General features: G+C 20.2%; 1 protein-coding gene across 3 annotated transcripts in view; it reads right to left on the reverse strand.

Annotated features, from left to right (window-relative positions):
• The window catches only part of LOC117178314, a 131,610-nt gene that overhangs the window by 53,803 nt on the left and 58,711 nt on the right, over positions 1–19,096 (reverse strand). For all 3 annotated transcript variants that reach the window (XM_033369695.1, XM_033369694.1, XM_033369696.1), the window contains exon 16: positions 9,324–9,673. In XM_033369695.1, the coding sequence (XP_033225586.1) occupies positions 9,324–9,673 (350 nt within the window). The remainder of the gene's footprint in view (positions 1–9,323; positions 9,674–19,096) is intronic.

Genomic DNA, 19,096 nt, shown 5'->3' on the forward strand with positions numbered 1-19,096 from the left:
TCAATCAAATGACCATCACGGGTATACGGGCGAGTAGGGGGCGCCATGTTTCTATCAACTGATATTTCTAATGCATTGTGACTCTCTATTTCTCTCTGGTCAAATTTCTGGGTTTTTCACGGCTCGCAAAAAGTTTTCCTGACCAATGAAATTAAAATTAAAAGCAGAATTCATTTTAAATAGTTTAGAAATCCTTAAAAAACTATCAAATTTAATTTCAAAATCTAGATGTTGTTTTATATTTATTCAAATTTGAAATTATTTTTTCAGAACTTCTAAACGTCTTTTAAAATAATTAGAATTCTTCATATTTTTTAAAAATCTTAAATAATTAAAAATATATTTTTTAAATCTTCCAGACTTGTTTTTCACAATTTTGGAAATCTTTTTTATTCTTTTGAAGTCTTTCATAATTCTTAAAAAGCTTCTAAATTTTTTCTGCTTAATCTACAAAAATCTATATTATTTTATTTTAAATTAGGCTGTATGCTATTTGCACGAAAATTAGGTTTGTTTAAATTATTTTGAATTGTAAATTAAATTTGTAAAAATTAGACTCAAAATTGTAACGTTCAAACTTTAGTTTTTTGTCTAATTTAAAATATTTGATTTATAATTACAGATTTTAAATTAACAATAAAATATTTCTAAATATAATGCGCAATTTTTATTTCTCGCAATTAAAAATGTTCAAATTTTAGACTAAAACAATATTTTTAATGTAATAAAAGCCTTTAATCATAAATATACTATTTTTAAGGTATTTTAAAATTAAAACTAGTTTATAAAGTTTCAGTCGGGCGTTTACATTTTGGTTTAACTGCTAAAAATTTTATAATGAAATAGTTTAATTTTTACACTTCAAATCTAGAAATCTTAAATAAAATTTTGAACTGATTCCAAATCGTCTTGTAAAAACAATTCTTTTAGTAAGGAAAGAAACCAAAGTTTACCTTCAAGCCAAAAGGCGAATTTTCTGTACAAAAATTGAATTTCTAAAAGAATAATATGAATTTCTAGCACACAAAAAAATTTGTCAACATAGTAGTTTAACTTTCACGCTGCTGATAATTGAATTTTCAAGAAAAAGGAAACGAATTTTCACATACAGTTGATTTTCAACCGAAAAGAATTTTGAAATTTTCAACCAAAATTGAGATTTTTATTCAAAAATTATACCGGTTTTTTACTAAAACAGATGAATTGTTTAATAAAAAAGTCAAATGTTCAATTTTGCAATTTTTCCGGTCAATTAAAAGTAAAATATTCCCATTTGCCGCAAAATTTAAACCTTTTTTTTATTTATCACGTTTGTTCTAAAGATCCTTTAACACAACAGAGGGCGAATTTTCAAAAAAAATGAATTTTGAAACAAATACTTGAATTTTGCACTAAAAATATCAATTTTCAATAAAAATGGAAAAGTTAAAAAACTAGTCAGAACAGATGAATTTTAATAAAAAATATGAGTTTTCAACCAAAACAATTAATCTTCAATTGAAATAGTTACATTTTCAAACTATCAAAAATTAATTTTTACCGAAGAAAAGATAAATTGTCAACCAAAAATTAAAGAACTAAATTTTTAATTAAAAAAATAATTAATGAATTATTCAACTAATATTATGAATATTTAAACTAAATAACTGTACTTTAGACCAAAAATATGAATTTTCTACCAAGAAGATTAATTTCTATCAAAAAATACGAATTTTCAACTGAAAAAGATCATTTTTCAACTAAGAATTTAATTTTGAGTCAAAAAAGGAATACCCAACCAAAGAAATAAGTTTTAGATTAATATTATAGAATATTTAACCCAAAAAATAAATTTTGAAATAAAATTATGAATCTTAAAAAAAAAAATTAACAAAAGGGTTAAACTTTTAATTAAAATGATAAATATTTAACTAAAATGCTTGAATTTTTAGCCCATAATAATAATTTTTAGATAAAAAGATTAACACTTAAAGAAAAAACATAATTTTCAATATTCAAGTGAAATAAGTTAAATTGTTAGTTTAAAAAATTACACGAAAAAAAACTGAATTAAAAAAAATAGTAACATTTAAAAAAAATGAATAAATTTCAACGAAATTTCAACTAAAAACAAATTTTGAATGATTAAAAAGTTACAATAAAAAGTAAAAATATTATTAAAAAAAAGAGTTTAACTTTAAACCCAGAAAAATTTTTAGACAAGAAGATTAATTTTAAAAGAAAAAGATAATTTTCCATTAAAAAATCGATTTTTTAGCAAAATACGCGTATTTTTAACAATATATTTCAATTTTCTATTAAAAAAGATAATTTTTTATTCAAATTTTTTAAACTAAAATATGAATTTTCAACTACAATTATGAATATTTGACTGGCATACTTGAATTATTAACCGAATAGAAGATTTTTAAAACTAGGAGATTAACTTTCAAAGAAAAAAATATTTTTCTACCAAAAAAGTAGATTTTCTACGAAAAACTCGATTTTTTGCATAATACGTGAATTTTTAACGAAAAAAAATGAATTTTCACTTTAAAAAGACAAATTTACATTAGATTGCTTGAATTTTCAAAAAATCAGTTCAATTTTTAAATAAAAAACATCTAATTTCAACCAAATAGTTCAATATTTATCTAAAAAAGTAAAATTTCAACCAAAAATAGAACAGTTGCATTTCCCGCTAAAAACTTAATTCTTAACAAAAAAATCGTATTTTTGAGAAGTATTTTAAACAAGGAGATTCATTTTTTAAAAATAATTTATTACCAAAAAAGTCAATTTTCTACGAAAAAAGTCGATTACAAAAAACGTGAATTTTGAACGAAATAAATGAGTTTTCAATTTAAAAAGACAAATTTATAGTCAAAGTGTTGAATTTTGAACTAGAAAATATCAATTTTCAACCAAGTAGTTGAATTTTCATTGAAAAAAGATAACATTTTAACAAAAAATATAGAATAGTTGAATTTTCCGTTAAAAATGTAATTTTTGAAATAATGATCTTTTATAATAATCTTGAAATATTATCTTATCTTATCTAAAATTATGAAATATTTATCTGGAACAGCATTTTCAGTCAAAAGAAAAAATTATTTTAAACAAAAAAGGAGACAAATTTTCAATAATCGAGTGAATTTTTTACTCAACAAAATTAATTTTTATATTAAAATGATGAATCCTCAACAACAACAAAATTAATTTTTAACCAAAGAATATATTTTTCAACCGAGCAAATTTATTTCAAACCTGAAAGATAAATTTTCAAGTAAAATTATGAATATTTAACTGAAATACTTGAATTTTAAACCAAAAATAAAAATTTTTTTAACAATGAGATTAAATTTCTAAGAAAAAAATTATTCTCCACTTGAAAAAAGTCATTTTCATATCATGAAAGAGGTTTTTTAAAACAAAACACCTGAATTTTCGACGAAATAAATGAAATTTTAATTAGAAAGAAAATTTTTCGTCCAAATTGTTAAATTTTGAACTAGAAAAGGACAATTGTCAACTAAAATGATGAATCTTTAACTGAAATAGTGTAATCTTAAACCAAAAGGATGAGTGTCTAACTAAAACAATAAATATTCTACTGAAATAGTTAAATTTTCAACAATAAAAATTAATTTTTACTAAAAAAAAGATGTTGAAAAATTCATTCTTAAAAAAAGAGTTTATTTTTCAAACAAATTTAATTCTATCCTAAAAAATAAATATTCAACTAAAATTTTGAATTTTAAACGTTCCAAAAAAATGATGAATTAACAAAAAATTTAATTTTCAAATAAAAAATATCAATTTTCAACCAAATAGTTAAATTTACATCCAAAAATGATAAAATTTCAACCAAAAATAGAATAGTTGAATTTATAATTAAAAAGTTCATTCTTAACAACAACAAAAAAAGATTTTCAGAAAAATAGTTAAATTTTCTACTGGAATAGTTAAATTCTTAGTTGAGAAATCGATTTTCAACAATGTACTTACATTAAAAAAAAGAATTTTCAATTAAAATTATGAATCTTTCAACAACAAAATTAATTTAAAAAAAAGAGTTGAGCTTTTAAACGTGTGTAGTTGAATTTTCAAGAAAAAAGTTAAATTCCCAAAGAAAAATGTAAAAAAATGTATATTATAGTATTAGTAAATTCCCGGTTCTTTATTTTTTTCCCTTTCAAAATTCAATAATTTTTTCGAAAAAAACTTTTTGGTAGAGGATACAACTTTTTGTCAAAAGTTCATCTGTTTTTGGTTAAATTCAACTGTTTTTTGGTTCAGCTACTTTATTAAAAATGAATCTTTTTGTTTGAAAACTTACCAATTTTGTTGAAAATTCATTTTGTTAGTAGATAATGTTCTTGCTTGAAAATGGATCATTTTGGGTTTCAAATTTTAAAAAATTCGTTAAAAAATCAATTTTTTTGTTGAAAGATAAATTTCTTGTTAAAAATTCAATCGCTTTGTAGGAACTTTATCTTTTTGGTTTAAAAATAACACTGTATAGTTGAAAGTGTTCTTTTTTCGTATAGAATTATTCTTTTTTTTAGTAAAAATTCGTTTTTTTTTATTAAAACATTTTTCTTCTTACAGAAAATATAAGTGTTGAAAATTCAACTTTTTGGTAGAAAAAATACCCCTTCTGTGGAAAATCCGTTGTTTTTTTCGTAGAAAATTAATATTCTTGTTTGAAAATTGACCTGTTTGGTTGAGAATTCAACTATTTGGTTAAAATCCATAAATTTTCTTAAAAAAAAGTAATATTTTTAGATAAAAAGGTAGGAATTTAAAATGTTTCAGGTTGGATTTAATATAGTACGAACATTTATTTTATTTAAAAGAACTTATTATATTTTCAACGAAGAAAAATGAATTTTTAACCAAATAGTTTAATTTAAAAATAAAATTTATTTTTTAACCATACAGTTGCATTTCCAACTAAATAGTTTATCTCTGAAACAGAAGAGACGAACTTTCAACAATCTAAAAAAAATTTAATCAAATATTTCAATTTTTAAACAAAAAAGGTTAAACTTCAAACATATTGATGAATTTTCAAGTCAAAAAGACAATATTTTTGGTTGAAAATTCATCACTGTGATTAAAAATTAATTTCATTGGCTAAAAAATCGTTTCTTTTTAGTCAAAAATTAATTTTTTGAACTAGAGATATAAGTATTCCATTGTAGCTTGAAAATTTATATGTTTAGTTGGAAATTAATTCATTTTGCGGAACACTCGCTTTTTTTTAAAATTTACGTCTCCAACTGCAAATTGAACTATTCTAGTTTTGGTTTGTAAATTTATCTTTTTAGTTCAAAATTATTATATTTTATTCAAATTGTATCTTATCTTGTAGAAAATTAAGAAATTATTTTTTGGATGAAAACAAATTATTTCGTTGAAAATTAGTTGTTTTTCTGTTGGCTGAAAATTTTTTTATAATTTAATTTTTACCAATTTATTTTAAATTTATAAATTTCTTTATTAGTTTATTAGTGATTTATTAATTTATTTATTTTGTTGTATATTTAACAGAATTTTTTGGTAGAAAATTATTTTTTTGTTAAATTTTTAACTATTTAAGTTAAGAAATCACAATTTTGGATGAAAATTCATCAGTTTAGTAAAAAAAATTAATTTTTTTCAATCGAAAATTTAACCAGTCAATTTTTTTATTGATCTTTTATTGTTCAAAATTCAACAATTTGGTTAAAAATGTGTCTTTTTTAATTTAAAATTCAACTATGTCGGTGAAAATTCATTTATTTTGTTGTAAAATATCTTTTTTTTTTGCGAAAAAGTTATTATTTTTTATTGACAATTCAACTATTATAATTAAAAATTCACAATTTAAGTTAAAAATGCATTCATCAATTTAGCGAAAAAATTAATTTTTATAATTGAATATTCAACTAGTCCATTTTTTGTTAAAAATTGATCTGTTTTTTTAAAATAGAAATTCAACAATTTGGATAAAAATTGTCTTTTTTAATTTAAAATTCAACTATTTCGTTTGCAAACTCATTTATTTTGTTTGAAAGTCGTATTTTAAAAGTTGAAAATATATTTACTTTGTTGTAAAATGTCTTTTTTTTTAAAGAAAATTAATTTTTTGTTAAAATTTCAACTTTTCAGTTAAAGAATCATAATTTTGGTTGAAAAGTGATCACTTTGGTGAAAAAAATAATTTTTATAATTGGAAATACAACTAGTGCATTTTTTGTTGGAAATTAATCTTTTCTTGTTCAAAATTCAACAATTTGGATACAAATTTATCTTTTTAATAGAAAATTTGACCTATTTTAATAAAAAATCATTTATTTTGTCGTGAAATTACTTTTGTTATTAAAAAGTTAATATTTTTGATTGAAAATACATTAAATAGCAATAAAGATTCATCAGTTTAGTTAAAAATTCACTCTATTGGTGGAAAATTCATTTTTGCGATCTGAAAATTTAACTGTTCTGTTTGGTTGAAAAATTATAATTTTAAGTTGAAAATGCAAATATTTGGTTGAAAATTTGTCTTTTCTAATTGAAAATACAACTGTTTTATTGAAAATTCGTTTAATTTGTTGAAAGTCGACTTTTTTGGTTGAAAAATTAATTTTTTTTGTAAAAATTTCAAATTTTTCAATAAAAGAATCATAATTTTTGTTGAAAATTCATCAATTTGGTGAAAAAAATAATTTTTTCAATTGAGAATTTAACCATTCCAATTTTGGTCGATAATTGATAATGTTTTATTTAAAATTCAACTATTAGGATAAAAATTTGTGTTTTTCAAATTCAAATTGAACCATTTAGTGGAAATTTTATCATTTTAGTTACTAAATTAATATTTTTTTAGTTGAAAATTAAACTATTTCAATGAAAGTTCATTGACTTTGTTGTAAAATGCTTTTTTTTATTAGAAAGTTAATATTTGGTTGAAAATTCAACTCTTGTCATCAAAGATTCATAATTTTTAGTTGAAAATGATAATTTTAAGTGGAAAATGTAAATATTTGGTTGAAATGTTGTCTTTTCTAGTTGAAAATATAACTGTTTTATTGAAAATTCGTTTAATTTGTTGAAAGTCGACTTTCTTCATTGAAAAATTAATTTTTTTCTAAAAATTTCAAATTTTTCAGTAAAAGAATCATAATTTTTGTTGAAATTCCAAAAATTTGATGAAAAAATTAATTTTTTCAATTGAAAATTTAACCAGTCCAGTTTTGGTCGAAAACTGATCATTTTCTGTTCAAAATTCAACTATTTGGACAAAAATTTGTCTTTTGTGATTGAAAATTAAAATATTTTGTTGAAAATTTATCATTTTAGTTAATAAATTGATCTTTTTTTAGTTGAAAATTAAACGATTTCAATGAAAATTCATTGACTTTGTTGTAAAATGCTTTTTTTATTAGAAAGTTAATATTTGGTTGAAAATTCAACTCTTAAAATTAAAGATTCATCATTTTTAATTAAAAATGATAATATAAAGTTGAAAATGCAAACATTTGGTTGAAAATTTGTCTTTTCTAGTTGAAAATACAACTGTTTCATTAAAAATTCGTTTAATTTTATGAAAGTCGACTTTTTTGGCTTTAAAATTAATTTTTTGGTTAAAATTTCAACTATTCCAGTTTAAAAATCCTATTTTTTGTTGAAAATTCATCAATTTGGGGAAAAAATTAAGTTTTTCAATTGAAATTGTAACCAGTCCATTTTTGGTCGAAAATTGATCATTTTCTGTTCAAAATTCAAATAATTGGATAAAAATGTTTTCTTTTTATTGACAATTTAAATATTTCGTAAAAAACTCATTTATTTTGTTGAAAGTGGAATTTTTTGTAGCAAATTACTTTTATTTCATAAAGGTCAAATATTCCAGTTGAAGATTCAATATTTTATTTGAAAATTCAACTCTTATAATGAAAATATATTTACTTTGTTGTAAAATGTCTTTTTTTTATAAGAAAGTTAATATTTTTGGTTGAAAATTTATCTATTATCAATAAAGATTCATCATTTTAGTTAAAAATTCATTTTTCCAAATGAAAATTTAACTTTTCTATTTTTGGTTAATTTTCTGAAAGTCGACTTTTTTGGTTTCAAAATTAATTTTTTTGTTAAAATTTCAACTGTTGCAGTTAAAGAATCGTAATTTTGGTTGAAAATTCATCAGTTTGCTCAACAAATTAATTTTTTCAATCCAAAATTTAAATAGTCAATTTTTGGTTAAAAATTGATATTTTTTAAATCAAAATTCAACAATTTGGATAAAAACTTGTCTTTTTTAATTGGAAATTCATTTATTTTGTTGAAAGTCGTATTTTTTTGTAGAACACCACTTTTTTTAATGTTCAAATATTACAATTTAAGATTTATCCTTTTTAGTTGAAAATTCAACTCATTCAATGAAAATATACTTACTGTGTTGTAAAATGTCTTTTTTTTTTATAAGAAAGTTAATATTTTTGGTTGAAAATTTATCTATAATCAATAAAGATTCATCATTTTAGTTAAAAATTCATTTTTCCAAATGAAAATTTAACTTTTCTATTTTTGGTTAATTTTCTGAAAGTCGACTTTTTTGGTTTAAAAATTAATTTTTTTGTTAAAATTTCAACTGTTGCAGTTAAAGAATCGTAATTTTGGTTGAAAATTCATCAGTTTGCTCAACAAATTAATTTTTTCAATCCAAAATTTAAATAGTCAATTTTTGGTTAAAAATTGATATTGTTTGAATCAAAATTCAACAATTTGGATCAAAACTTGTCTTTTTTAATTGAAAATTCATTTATTTTGTTGAAAGTCGTATTTTTTTTTTGTAGAACACCACTTTTTTTTAATGTTCAAATATTCCAGTTTAAGATTAATCATTTTATTTGAAAATTGATCATTTTTAGTTGAAAATTCAACTCTTTCAATGAAAATATATTTACTTTGTTGTAAAATATCTTTTCTGTGTGAGAAAAATAATATTTTTGATTGAAAATTCAACTATTATAATTAAAGATTGATCATATCAGTTAAAAAATTCATTTCTCAGGTAAAAAATTTATCTTTTTAATTTAAAAAACTTAACTAAAAAAATTAAAAATGCATTTAGAAACAAAAATTTCTTGCATTAATATTACTAATCTTCTAGTTGTAGTTGCTTTTCTACCTAGAACAATTTTTTCGCGAACTTTAAATACTCTAATTATTATTATTAATAAAGCTAAAAAATACGATTCTTTAGATCCAAATTCAAAATGCTTATAAATGGCCTCATTATATTCTCAAAGGATATAAAAAAGGTCGAGGAATGGAAATAAAAATAAAGTTCCACTCACCGCGTCAGTGGGATTTTCCTGGGAAATATTGCTTCCTCGCCTTGAATCATCGGCCGCATTATATTTCTCATCAATAACAGATCCATCTCCTTGAGGTCCCATTGCCATCTGCTTCTTTCTCAAAATTTTCTGCTCAAATTCCTCGAAAAAATTCTTCACCGTAAGACGCACCTCCTCGATCACACTCTCGTTTTGTGCCGAGGATTTCAAATTTTCCGGAAGCTCTTGAAAATTATTTGCTTGAAAATTGTTCTGGATTAACTGGGACTTTTCTACTTCTTGGGGTGTGGAATTACTGATAATTTGCTGAAGAACCTCGTCCTCCACATCCGGTGCGGCATCCGCTTCATCTGTAATTTGGTTATTAAATATTTTTTTTTTAGGTTTATTTATTGTCAGGGTGACGATTCGGCGAAAGATTTCAAATTTCCGATCATTTCTCCGTTTTTCCCGGTCAACTAAAGGTAACATTTATTTTATTTTATTTTATTTTAAGTCATGATGATCATTCTAAACAATATTTAATACAGCAGAGAAAAAAATAGCAAAATAAATGAATTTCGAAATAAAATTATGAATCTTCAACTGGAATAGTTGAATTTTAAACCAAAAAGATGAATTTTCAATTAAATGATGAATATTTAACTGAAATACTTGAATTTTTAAAAAATCAGATTAATTTTCCACCAAAAAATTAAATTTTTTAAAACAAAATACAGGATTTTTAATATAATAGTTGAGTTTTTAATTAAAGAAGAGAAATATTTAACCAAATAGATTAATTTTGATAAAAAAAATTTATCTTCGAAGGATAATGGAATAGTTATAATTTTAGTTTAAAAAAAATAATTTTCAACCTAATTGATGTATATTTAACAGAAATACTTGAGCTTTTAAACAAAAAGATTAATTTTTGACTAAAGAATACAATTTTACAACAAAATACATGAATTTTAGCGAAATAGTTGAACAGTCACGTTTTTAGTTTTAAAAAAATGTAATTTTCAACCTGAATGATGAATATTTAACCAAAATACTTGAATTTTTAAACAATTAGATTAACTTTCAAACGAAAAGATTAATTTTCTACCAAAAAATACCATTTTTTAACAAAATACATAATTTTTAACAATATAGTTAAATTTGTAATTAAAGAAGACAAATATTCAACCAAAAAGATTAATCCTGATATATAAAAAAAATTTTTAATAGAAAATGGAATATTTACATTTTTAGTAAACAGAAAAAAATAATTTTTAATCTTACTGATGAATACTGAATTGAAATACTTGAATTTTTAACCAAAAAGATTAATCTTTAAACAATGAGATTAATTTTCAAACGAAATTGTTAAATTTTCAATTAAAGCACAAACATATTCATCCAAACAGATGAATTTTGTTTTAAATTTGATTTAATTTTGATTTACCAAAAAAATGAGTCTTTAAACAATAAGCTTAATTTTCAAACAAAAAGATTAATTTTTTCCAAAGAATACAATTTTATAACAAAATACATGAATTTTAACGAAAAAATTGAAATTGAAACTGAAATACTTGAATTATTAAACAATAAAATTCATTTTCTACCAAAAAAAACAATTAAGAAAAAAATTTTCTAAGAAAATAGTTTTTAATTAAAAAAGATAAATATTTAACCAAATTGATGAATTTTGATATGAAAAAAAATAATTTTCAACATAAAATGGAATAGTTACATTTTTAGGTTTAAAACAATTTAATTTTCAACCTGAATGATTATTTAACTGAAATACATAAATTTTAATAAAATAGTTGAGTTTTTAATAAAAGAAGAAAAATATTCAACGAAATAGATGAATTATGATAAAAAAAAAAGTAATATTCAACAAAAATGATCAACTTTAACTGAATACTTGAATTTTTTACCAAAAAAATGAGTCTTTAAACAATAAGCTTAATTTTCAAACAAAAAGATTAATTTTTCACCAAAAAATACCATTTTTTAACCATTTATATGAATTTTAACGAAATTATTAAATTTCCAAATAAAGAACAAAAATATGCATCCAAACAGATGAATTTTAATCTAAAAAAATTTTTCAACAGAAAATGGAAAAGAAAAAACAATTACAAAATAAATAAATTTTGAAATAAAATTATCCGATCTTCAAATGGAATAGTGGAATTTTAAACCAAAAAGTATAATTTTTGAATAAAATAATAAATATTTAACTGAAATACTTGAATTTTTAAACAATAAGATTAATTTTCTACCAAAAAATACAATAAAAAAAAATTAACAAAATGGTTGAGTTTTTAATTAAAAAATAGAAATATTTAACCAAACAGATGAATTTTAATCTAAAAAAAAATAATTTTCGGCAGAAAATGAAATAGTTACATTTTTAGTTAAAAAAAAAAAACATTTTTAACTTAAATGATGAATATTTAACCGAAATATTTGAATTTTTCTCCAAAAAGATAAATCTGTAAGCAATAGAATGAATATCCAAACAAAAAGATTAATTTTTTACCAAAAATTACCATTTTTCCTCAAAATACATGATTTTAAACAATATAGATGAATTTTTCATTAAAAAAGACAAATATTTGACGGAATAGATGAATTTTGACCTGAAAAAAATAATTTTCAACAGAAAATGGAATAGTTACATTTTTAGTAAAAAAAAAAGAATTTTTAACTTTTCTTACGAATATTTAACTGAAATACTTGAATTTTTAATCTAAAATATAAATCTTTAAAAAAAGGGTGAATATTCAAACAAAAAGATTAATATTCTACCAAAAAATACAATTTTTCCACAAAACACATGGATTTTAACGAAATTTTCTACAAAAAAAAACATTTAACCAAATAGTTCAAATCTGATCTAAACAAAAATAATTTTTAACCTAACTGATGAATTTTCAGCTAAAATGATGAATATTTAACTGAATAATTAAATTTTTAAACACTCTGATTAATTTTCAATCAAAAAGATTAATTTTCCAACAAAAAATACAATAAAAAAATGAATTTTAATGAAATAGTTAAATTTTCAATTAAAGAAAACAAAATATTCAAACAAACAGATGAATTTTGATTAAAAAAAATAATTTTCAACCGAAAATGGAATAGTAACATTTTTAGTTATAAAAAATCATAATCTTAAAACTAACCGATAAATTTTCAAATAAAATGACGAATATTTAAGCTTTTTGGTTAAAAAATAAAATAAATTTTAACCTAACTGATAAATATTTAACTGAAATACTTGAATTTTTAACTAAAAATATAAATCTTTAATTAATAAGATTAATTTTTCAAACAAAAAAAAAAATTTTTTTACTGAAGATCACAATTTTACAACAAAATATATGAATTTTAACGCAATAGTTAAATTTTCAATTAAAGAAGACAAAATATTCAAACAAACAGATGAATTTTGATATAAAAAAAAAACAGAAAATGGAATAGTAACATTTTTAGTAAAAAAAATAATCATAATTTTCAAACTAACCGATGAATTTTCGACTAAAATGTTGAAAATTTAAACTTTTTGGTTAAAAAAAAATAAGTTTCATACGAAGTGATGAATATTTAATTTAAATACTTAAATTTTTGACCAAAAATATTAATCTTTAAACAATAAGGTTAATTTTTTAATAAAAAGAATAACTTTCTACAAAAAAAAAAACAATTTTTCAAAAAAATAGACAAGTTTTAACGAAAAAGTTTAATTTTCAATTAAAGACAAATATTTAACCATATAGTAAAAATATCTAAAAAAAAACAGAATTTTCAACAGAAAATGGAAGGTGCATTTTTAGCTGAAAAAAATAATAATATTTAACCTAACTGATGAATATTTAACTGAAATACTTGAATTATTAACTAAAAAGATGAATCTTTGAATAATAAGATTAATTTTTCAAACAAAAAGAATAATTTTTTACTGAAAACCGCAATTTTACAACAAAATATATAAACTTTAACGAAAAAGTTGAATTTTCAATTAAAGAAGACAAAATATTCAACTAAATAGATGAATTTTGATACAAAAAAAAAAAAAAAATAATTTTCGACAGAAAATGGAATAATTATATTTTTAGCTAAAAAAAAATATTTTTTAACCCAACTGGCGAATATTTAACTGGAATACTTGAATTTTTAAACAAAAAGATTAATCTTTAAACAATAAGATTAATTTTCAAACAAGAAGATTAATTTTTTACCAAATAATACAATTTTACAACAAAATACATGAATTTTAACGAAACAGTAAGTTTTTAATTAAAGAAGAGAAATACTTATCCGAACAGATGAGTTTTGATCTAAACAAAATAATTTTCAACAGAAAATGGGAGCCACATTTTTAGTTTAAAAACTGAACGTTCAGCCTAACTGAAGAATTTTACACCAAATTATGAATATTTAACTGAAATACTTGAATTTTTAACTAAAAAGATGAATCTGTAATTAATAAGATTAATTTTCAAACAAAAAGATTAATTAAAAAAAAAAACATTTAATGAAATAGTTCAAATTTGATCTAAAAACAAACCGTTTTGAACAAAAAACTGGAAGTTACATTTTTTGTCAATAAACAATAAATAAATTTCAACCTTACTGATGAATTTTCAACTAAAATGATAAAGATTTAAGTGAATAATTGAATTTTTAACCAAAAAGATAAATCTTTGAACAATAAGATTAATTTTCAAGCAAAAAAATTAATTTTCTATCAAAAATACAATTTTTTAACAAAATACATGAATTTTAACGAAAAAATTGAATTTTCAATTTAAAAAGACAAATATTTAACCAAACAGATAAATTCTGATCTAAAAAAAATATTTTTTAACAGAAAATGGAATAGCGACATTTTTAGTTGAAAAAATTATAATTTTCACACTAACCGATGAATTTTCAATTAAAATGATGAATATTTAACATTTTTAGTTAAAAAGAAAATAATTTTCAACCTAACTGATGAATATATATCGAAAATATTTGGATTTTTAACCAAGAATATGAATCTTTAAACAATAACGTTAATTTTTAAACAAAAGGAATAATTTTCTGAAAAAATAGACGTTTAACGTAAAAGTTTAATTTTTAATTAAAGAAGACAAATATTCAACGAAGTAGTTCAAATTTGAGCTAAAAAAAAAAGAATTTTCAATAGAAACTGGAATAGTTACATTTTTAGTTTTAAAAAATGTTTAGCCTAACTGAAGATTTTTCGACTAAAATTATGAATATTTAACCAAAATACTTCAATTTTTAACTAAAAAGATGTATCTTTAAACAATAGGATAAATATTCAAACACAAAGATTAATTTTCTAACAAAATGATAAATATTTAACGAAATAGTTCAATTTTTAATTAAAGAAGACAAATATTAAATCACAAAGATGAATTTTGATATAAAAAAAAATAATTTTCAGATCAAAATGGACTTTTAACATTTTTAGTTAAAAAAAAAAAAAATAATTTTCAACCTAATCGATGAATTTTCAACTAAAATGTTGAATATTTAACATTTTTAGTCTAAAAAAAAGAATATTTAATCTAACTGATGAATATTTAACTGAAATATTTGAATTTTTAACCAAAAATATGAATCTTTAAACAATAGGATGCATATTAAAACAAAGATTAAATTTTCTACCAAAAATAACATTTTTTAACAAAATAGTTCAATTTTTAAATAAAGAAGACAAATAATCAGCTAAACAGATAGATTATATGAAAAAAAAAAAATTTTTCAACAAACATGATCAACTTTAACTGAATACTTGAATTTTTTTACAAAAAAATGAGTCTTTAAACAACAAGCTTAATTTTCTAACAAAAAGATTAATTTTTTTCCAAAGAATACAATTTTACAACAAAATACCTGAATTTTAACGAAAATTTGAATGTTCAATTAAAGAAGAAAAAATATTCAACCAAACAGATGAATTTTGATTAAAAAAAAAAATTATAACAGAAAATGGAATGGTTATAATTTTAGTTTTAAAAAAAATATTATTTTTTACCTAACTGATGAATTTTTAACTAAAATGATGAATTTTCAATTGAAATAGTTGAACTTTCAACAAGAAAAAATATATATTTCTTACTAAAAAAGATAAATTGTCATCCAAAATTTAAATAATTCAGTTTTATATTGAGAAGATCAATGTTCAACCAAAAAAGAAACAAATTTTCAATAAAACAGTACAATTTTCGGTAAAAAATGTCCTTTTCATCCAAAGAAACAAATTTTTAACTGAAATGATGAAATTTCAATTTAAAAAAATATTATTGTTATTAACAAGAGTTTATTTTTCAACTAGGTAAATTCACTTCGAACCTAAAATATAAATTCTAACTAAAATGATGAATATTTAAATGGAATATTTGAATTTTCAACCGAAAAGCAGAATTTTTAAACAAGGAAATTAACTTTCAAAGAAAAAAATCATTTTCTACCAACAAATTGGATTTTTAAACTAAATACGTGATTTTTTAACGAAATAAATGAATTTTCAATTTAAAAAGACAAATTTACATCCAAATTGTTAAATTTTTAACTCGAAAAGGGAAATTTTCTACTCAAAATGGAACGGTTAAATTTTTTATTAGAAAAAATTAACTTTCAATTAAACTGATGAATTTTCAACTAAAAAATGAATCTTCAACTAGAATTGTTGAATTTTATACCTACCAGAAAGATGAATTTTCCACAAATTGCATGCATTTTAAAAAAGATAGTTTAATTTTTTAATAAAAAAATATCAATTTTCAACCAAATAGTTGATTTTTTATCCAAAAAATATGAAATTTGAACAAAAAATAAAATAGTTAAATATTTCAATAAAAATCTAATTCTAAAACAAAAAAATCTGATTTTCAGAAAAATAGAATCTTCAACTGAAAATAATTGACTTTTGAACCAAAAATATAAATTTTCAACCAAGAGGATTAATTTTTACCAGAAAACATAAATTTTCAACTAAAAAAGATAATTTTTTAACTAAATATTGAATAATTCAGTTTTTAATAAAAAAAAATGAAGGTTCAACCAAATAGATGATTTTTTATCTAAAATTATGGATAATTTATTTGGAATAATAGTTAAAGTTTCAGTTATTTTTATCCTAAGAAAAGCAACATATTTTCAATAAAATAGCTCATTTTTTAACCAAACAAATGAATTTTTATCAAAATGATTTTAATTTTGAACAAAAGAGTTTATTTTTTAACCGAGTAAATTTATTTCTATCCTGAAAGATAAATTTTAACTAAAATTAATATTTAACTGGAATACTTGAATATTAAAAAAAAGAAGGAATTTATAAACAATAATCTTGAGCTTCAAATAAAAAAATAATTTTTTTCCCAAAAAAGTCGGTTTTCCGCAAAAAAAGTGAACTTAAATTTTGAACTAAAAAAGATCAATTTTGAACTAAAATTATGAATCTTCAACTGGAATAGTTGAATTTTGTATAGACAAAATAACGAATTAGTTGAAATTTCAACCGAAAATTAAATAATTGTTACTAAAAATGATGAGCCGTAAACCAAAACTTAATTAGGAAAATCTGTTTTCAAACAAAAAAGACAAATTTTCAATTAAAAAAGAAAATTTTTTAACCAAATATTGAATAATTGAATTTGTAGTCAAAAAATGAATATTCAGGCAAAAAAATTTTCAACTAAAATTAGGATATTTATATTTTATTTATTTATTTATATTTTTATTTATAAACTTATTAAGGTATATTTTTCAACCGAACAAATTTATTTCAAACCTGAAAGATAATTTTTGAAGTAAAATTATGAATATTTAACTGAAATACTTGAATTTTAAACCAAAAATAAGAATTTGTTAACAATGAGATTCAATTTCAAAGAAAAAAAATTATTTTCCACTTAAAAAAGTCATTTTCATATCAAGAAAGCGGTTTTTTAAAACAAAATACCTGAATTTTCGACGAAATAAATGAAATTTTAATTATAAAGACAATTTTACGTCCAAATTATTAAATTTTGAACTAGAAAAGGACAATTTTCAACTAAAATGATGAATCTTTAACTAAAATAGTGTAATTTTAAACCAAAAGGATGAGTTTCTAACTAAAGCAATAAATATGCTACTGAAATAGTTTATTTTTCAACAATAAAAATGAATTTTTATTAAAAAAAGATGTAAAAAAAATTCATTCTCAAGAAAAGAGTGAATGAATATTCAACTAAAATTTTGAATTTTAAACTTTCCAAAAAGATGATGAATTTAAAAAAAATTAAATTTTCAAATAAAAAATTTCAATTTTCAACCAAATGGTTGAATTTACATCAAAAAATGATAAAATTTCAACCAAAAATAGAATAGTTGAATTTATAGTTAAAAAGTTCATTCTTAACAACAACAAAAAAAGATTTTCAGAAAAAAAGTTAAATTTTCTACTAGAATAGTTAAATTTTTAGTTGAAAAATTGATTTTTAACAAAGTAGTTCCATTTAAAAAAAAAGAATTTTCAATTAAAATTATGAATCTTTCAACAACAAAATTAATTTTTTAAAAATAGTTGAGCTTTTAAACGTATGTAGTTGAATTTTCAAGAAAAAAGTTAAATTCCCAACGAAAAACGTAAAAAAATGTATATTATAGTATTAGTAAATTCCCGGTTCTTTATTTTTTTCCCTTTCAAAATTCAATAATTTTTTCGAAAAAAACTTTTTGGTGAGGATACAACTTTTTGTCAAAAATTCATCTGTTTTTGGTCAAATTCAACTATTTTTTGGTTCAGCTACTTTGTTAAAAATCTTTTCTTTCTTTTTTTTTTGAAAATTCATTTTGTTAGTAGATAATTAATCTTCTTGCTTGAAAATGGATCATTTTGGGTTTCAAATTTTAAAAATTTCGTTAAAAATCAACTTTTTTGTTGAAAGATAAATTTCTTATTAAAAATAAAAATTTTTAAAGAAATAATTGAATTTTTCTAAACAAATATCAATTTTTAACCAAATATAGAATAGGGAAATTTTCTGTTAAAAATGTAATTCTTAATAATAAAAAAAATTGGATTTTTAGCAAAATTAGTTAAATTTTCGACTGGAATAGTTAAATTTTTATTTAAAATCACATTTTTAAAAAGAGATTAATCTTCAAATAAACAAAATTAATTAAAAAAAAGAGTTTAATCGCAGATATTTGGATTCTTAGAGTTCAAAGTTTAAAAACTTTGAAATTTTAACGATTCAATGCTTTTTATTTGAAACAATTTAGTTTCAAATTATTTACATTTGGAAATGGAAAATGTTTCAAATAAAAGATTTCCGAATTACGCATTATAAATTAAATAATATCATAATAAAAATAATAAAAAGTCTACTTATTTAAAAAATTATAAATCACTTCTTAAATTAAAATATAAATTATTTTCATTTAATATAGTTTAAAAATCCTAAAAAAGCTTTAAAATTTTATTTCAAAATCTTGAAACATTTACATGTTGTTTTACATTTATTAAAATTTCTAATTATTTTTCAAGATTTTTCAGAACTTCTAAACATCTTTTAAAATGATTTGAATTTTTCCTGATTTTTTTTTAATCCTGCAAAATTAATTATATTTCCACACTCACTTTTGACATAAGTCTTAAAAAGGTTTTATTTTTTTTTGTTGGATTTTGAATCTTTTCATATCTAAATATCTCTTGAACTTACTTGAATTTTTTTCTAGGAATTATAGGTGTTCAATATTTATTATATATGCAATAAAATTCAACAATTGGA

Source organism: Belonocnema kinseyi, chromosome 8 (assembly GCF_010883055.1).
Source record: "Belonocnema kinseyi isolate 2016_QV_RU_SX_M_011 chromosome 8, B_treatae_v1, whole genome shotgun sequence".
Lineage (NCBI taxonomy): Eukaryota > Metazoa > Arthropoda > Insecta > Hymenoptera > Cynipidae > Belonocnema > Belonocnema kinseyi.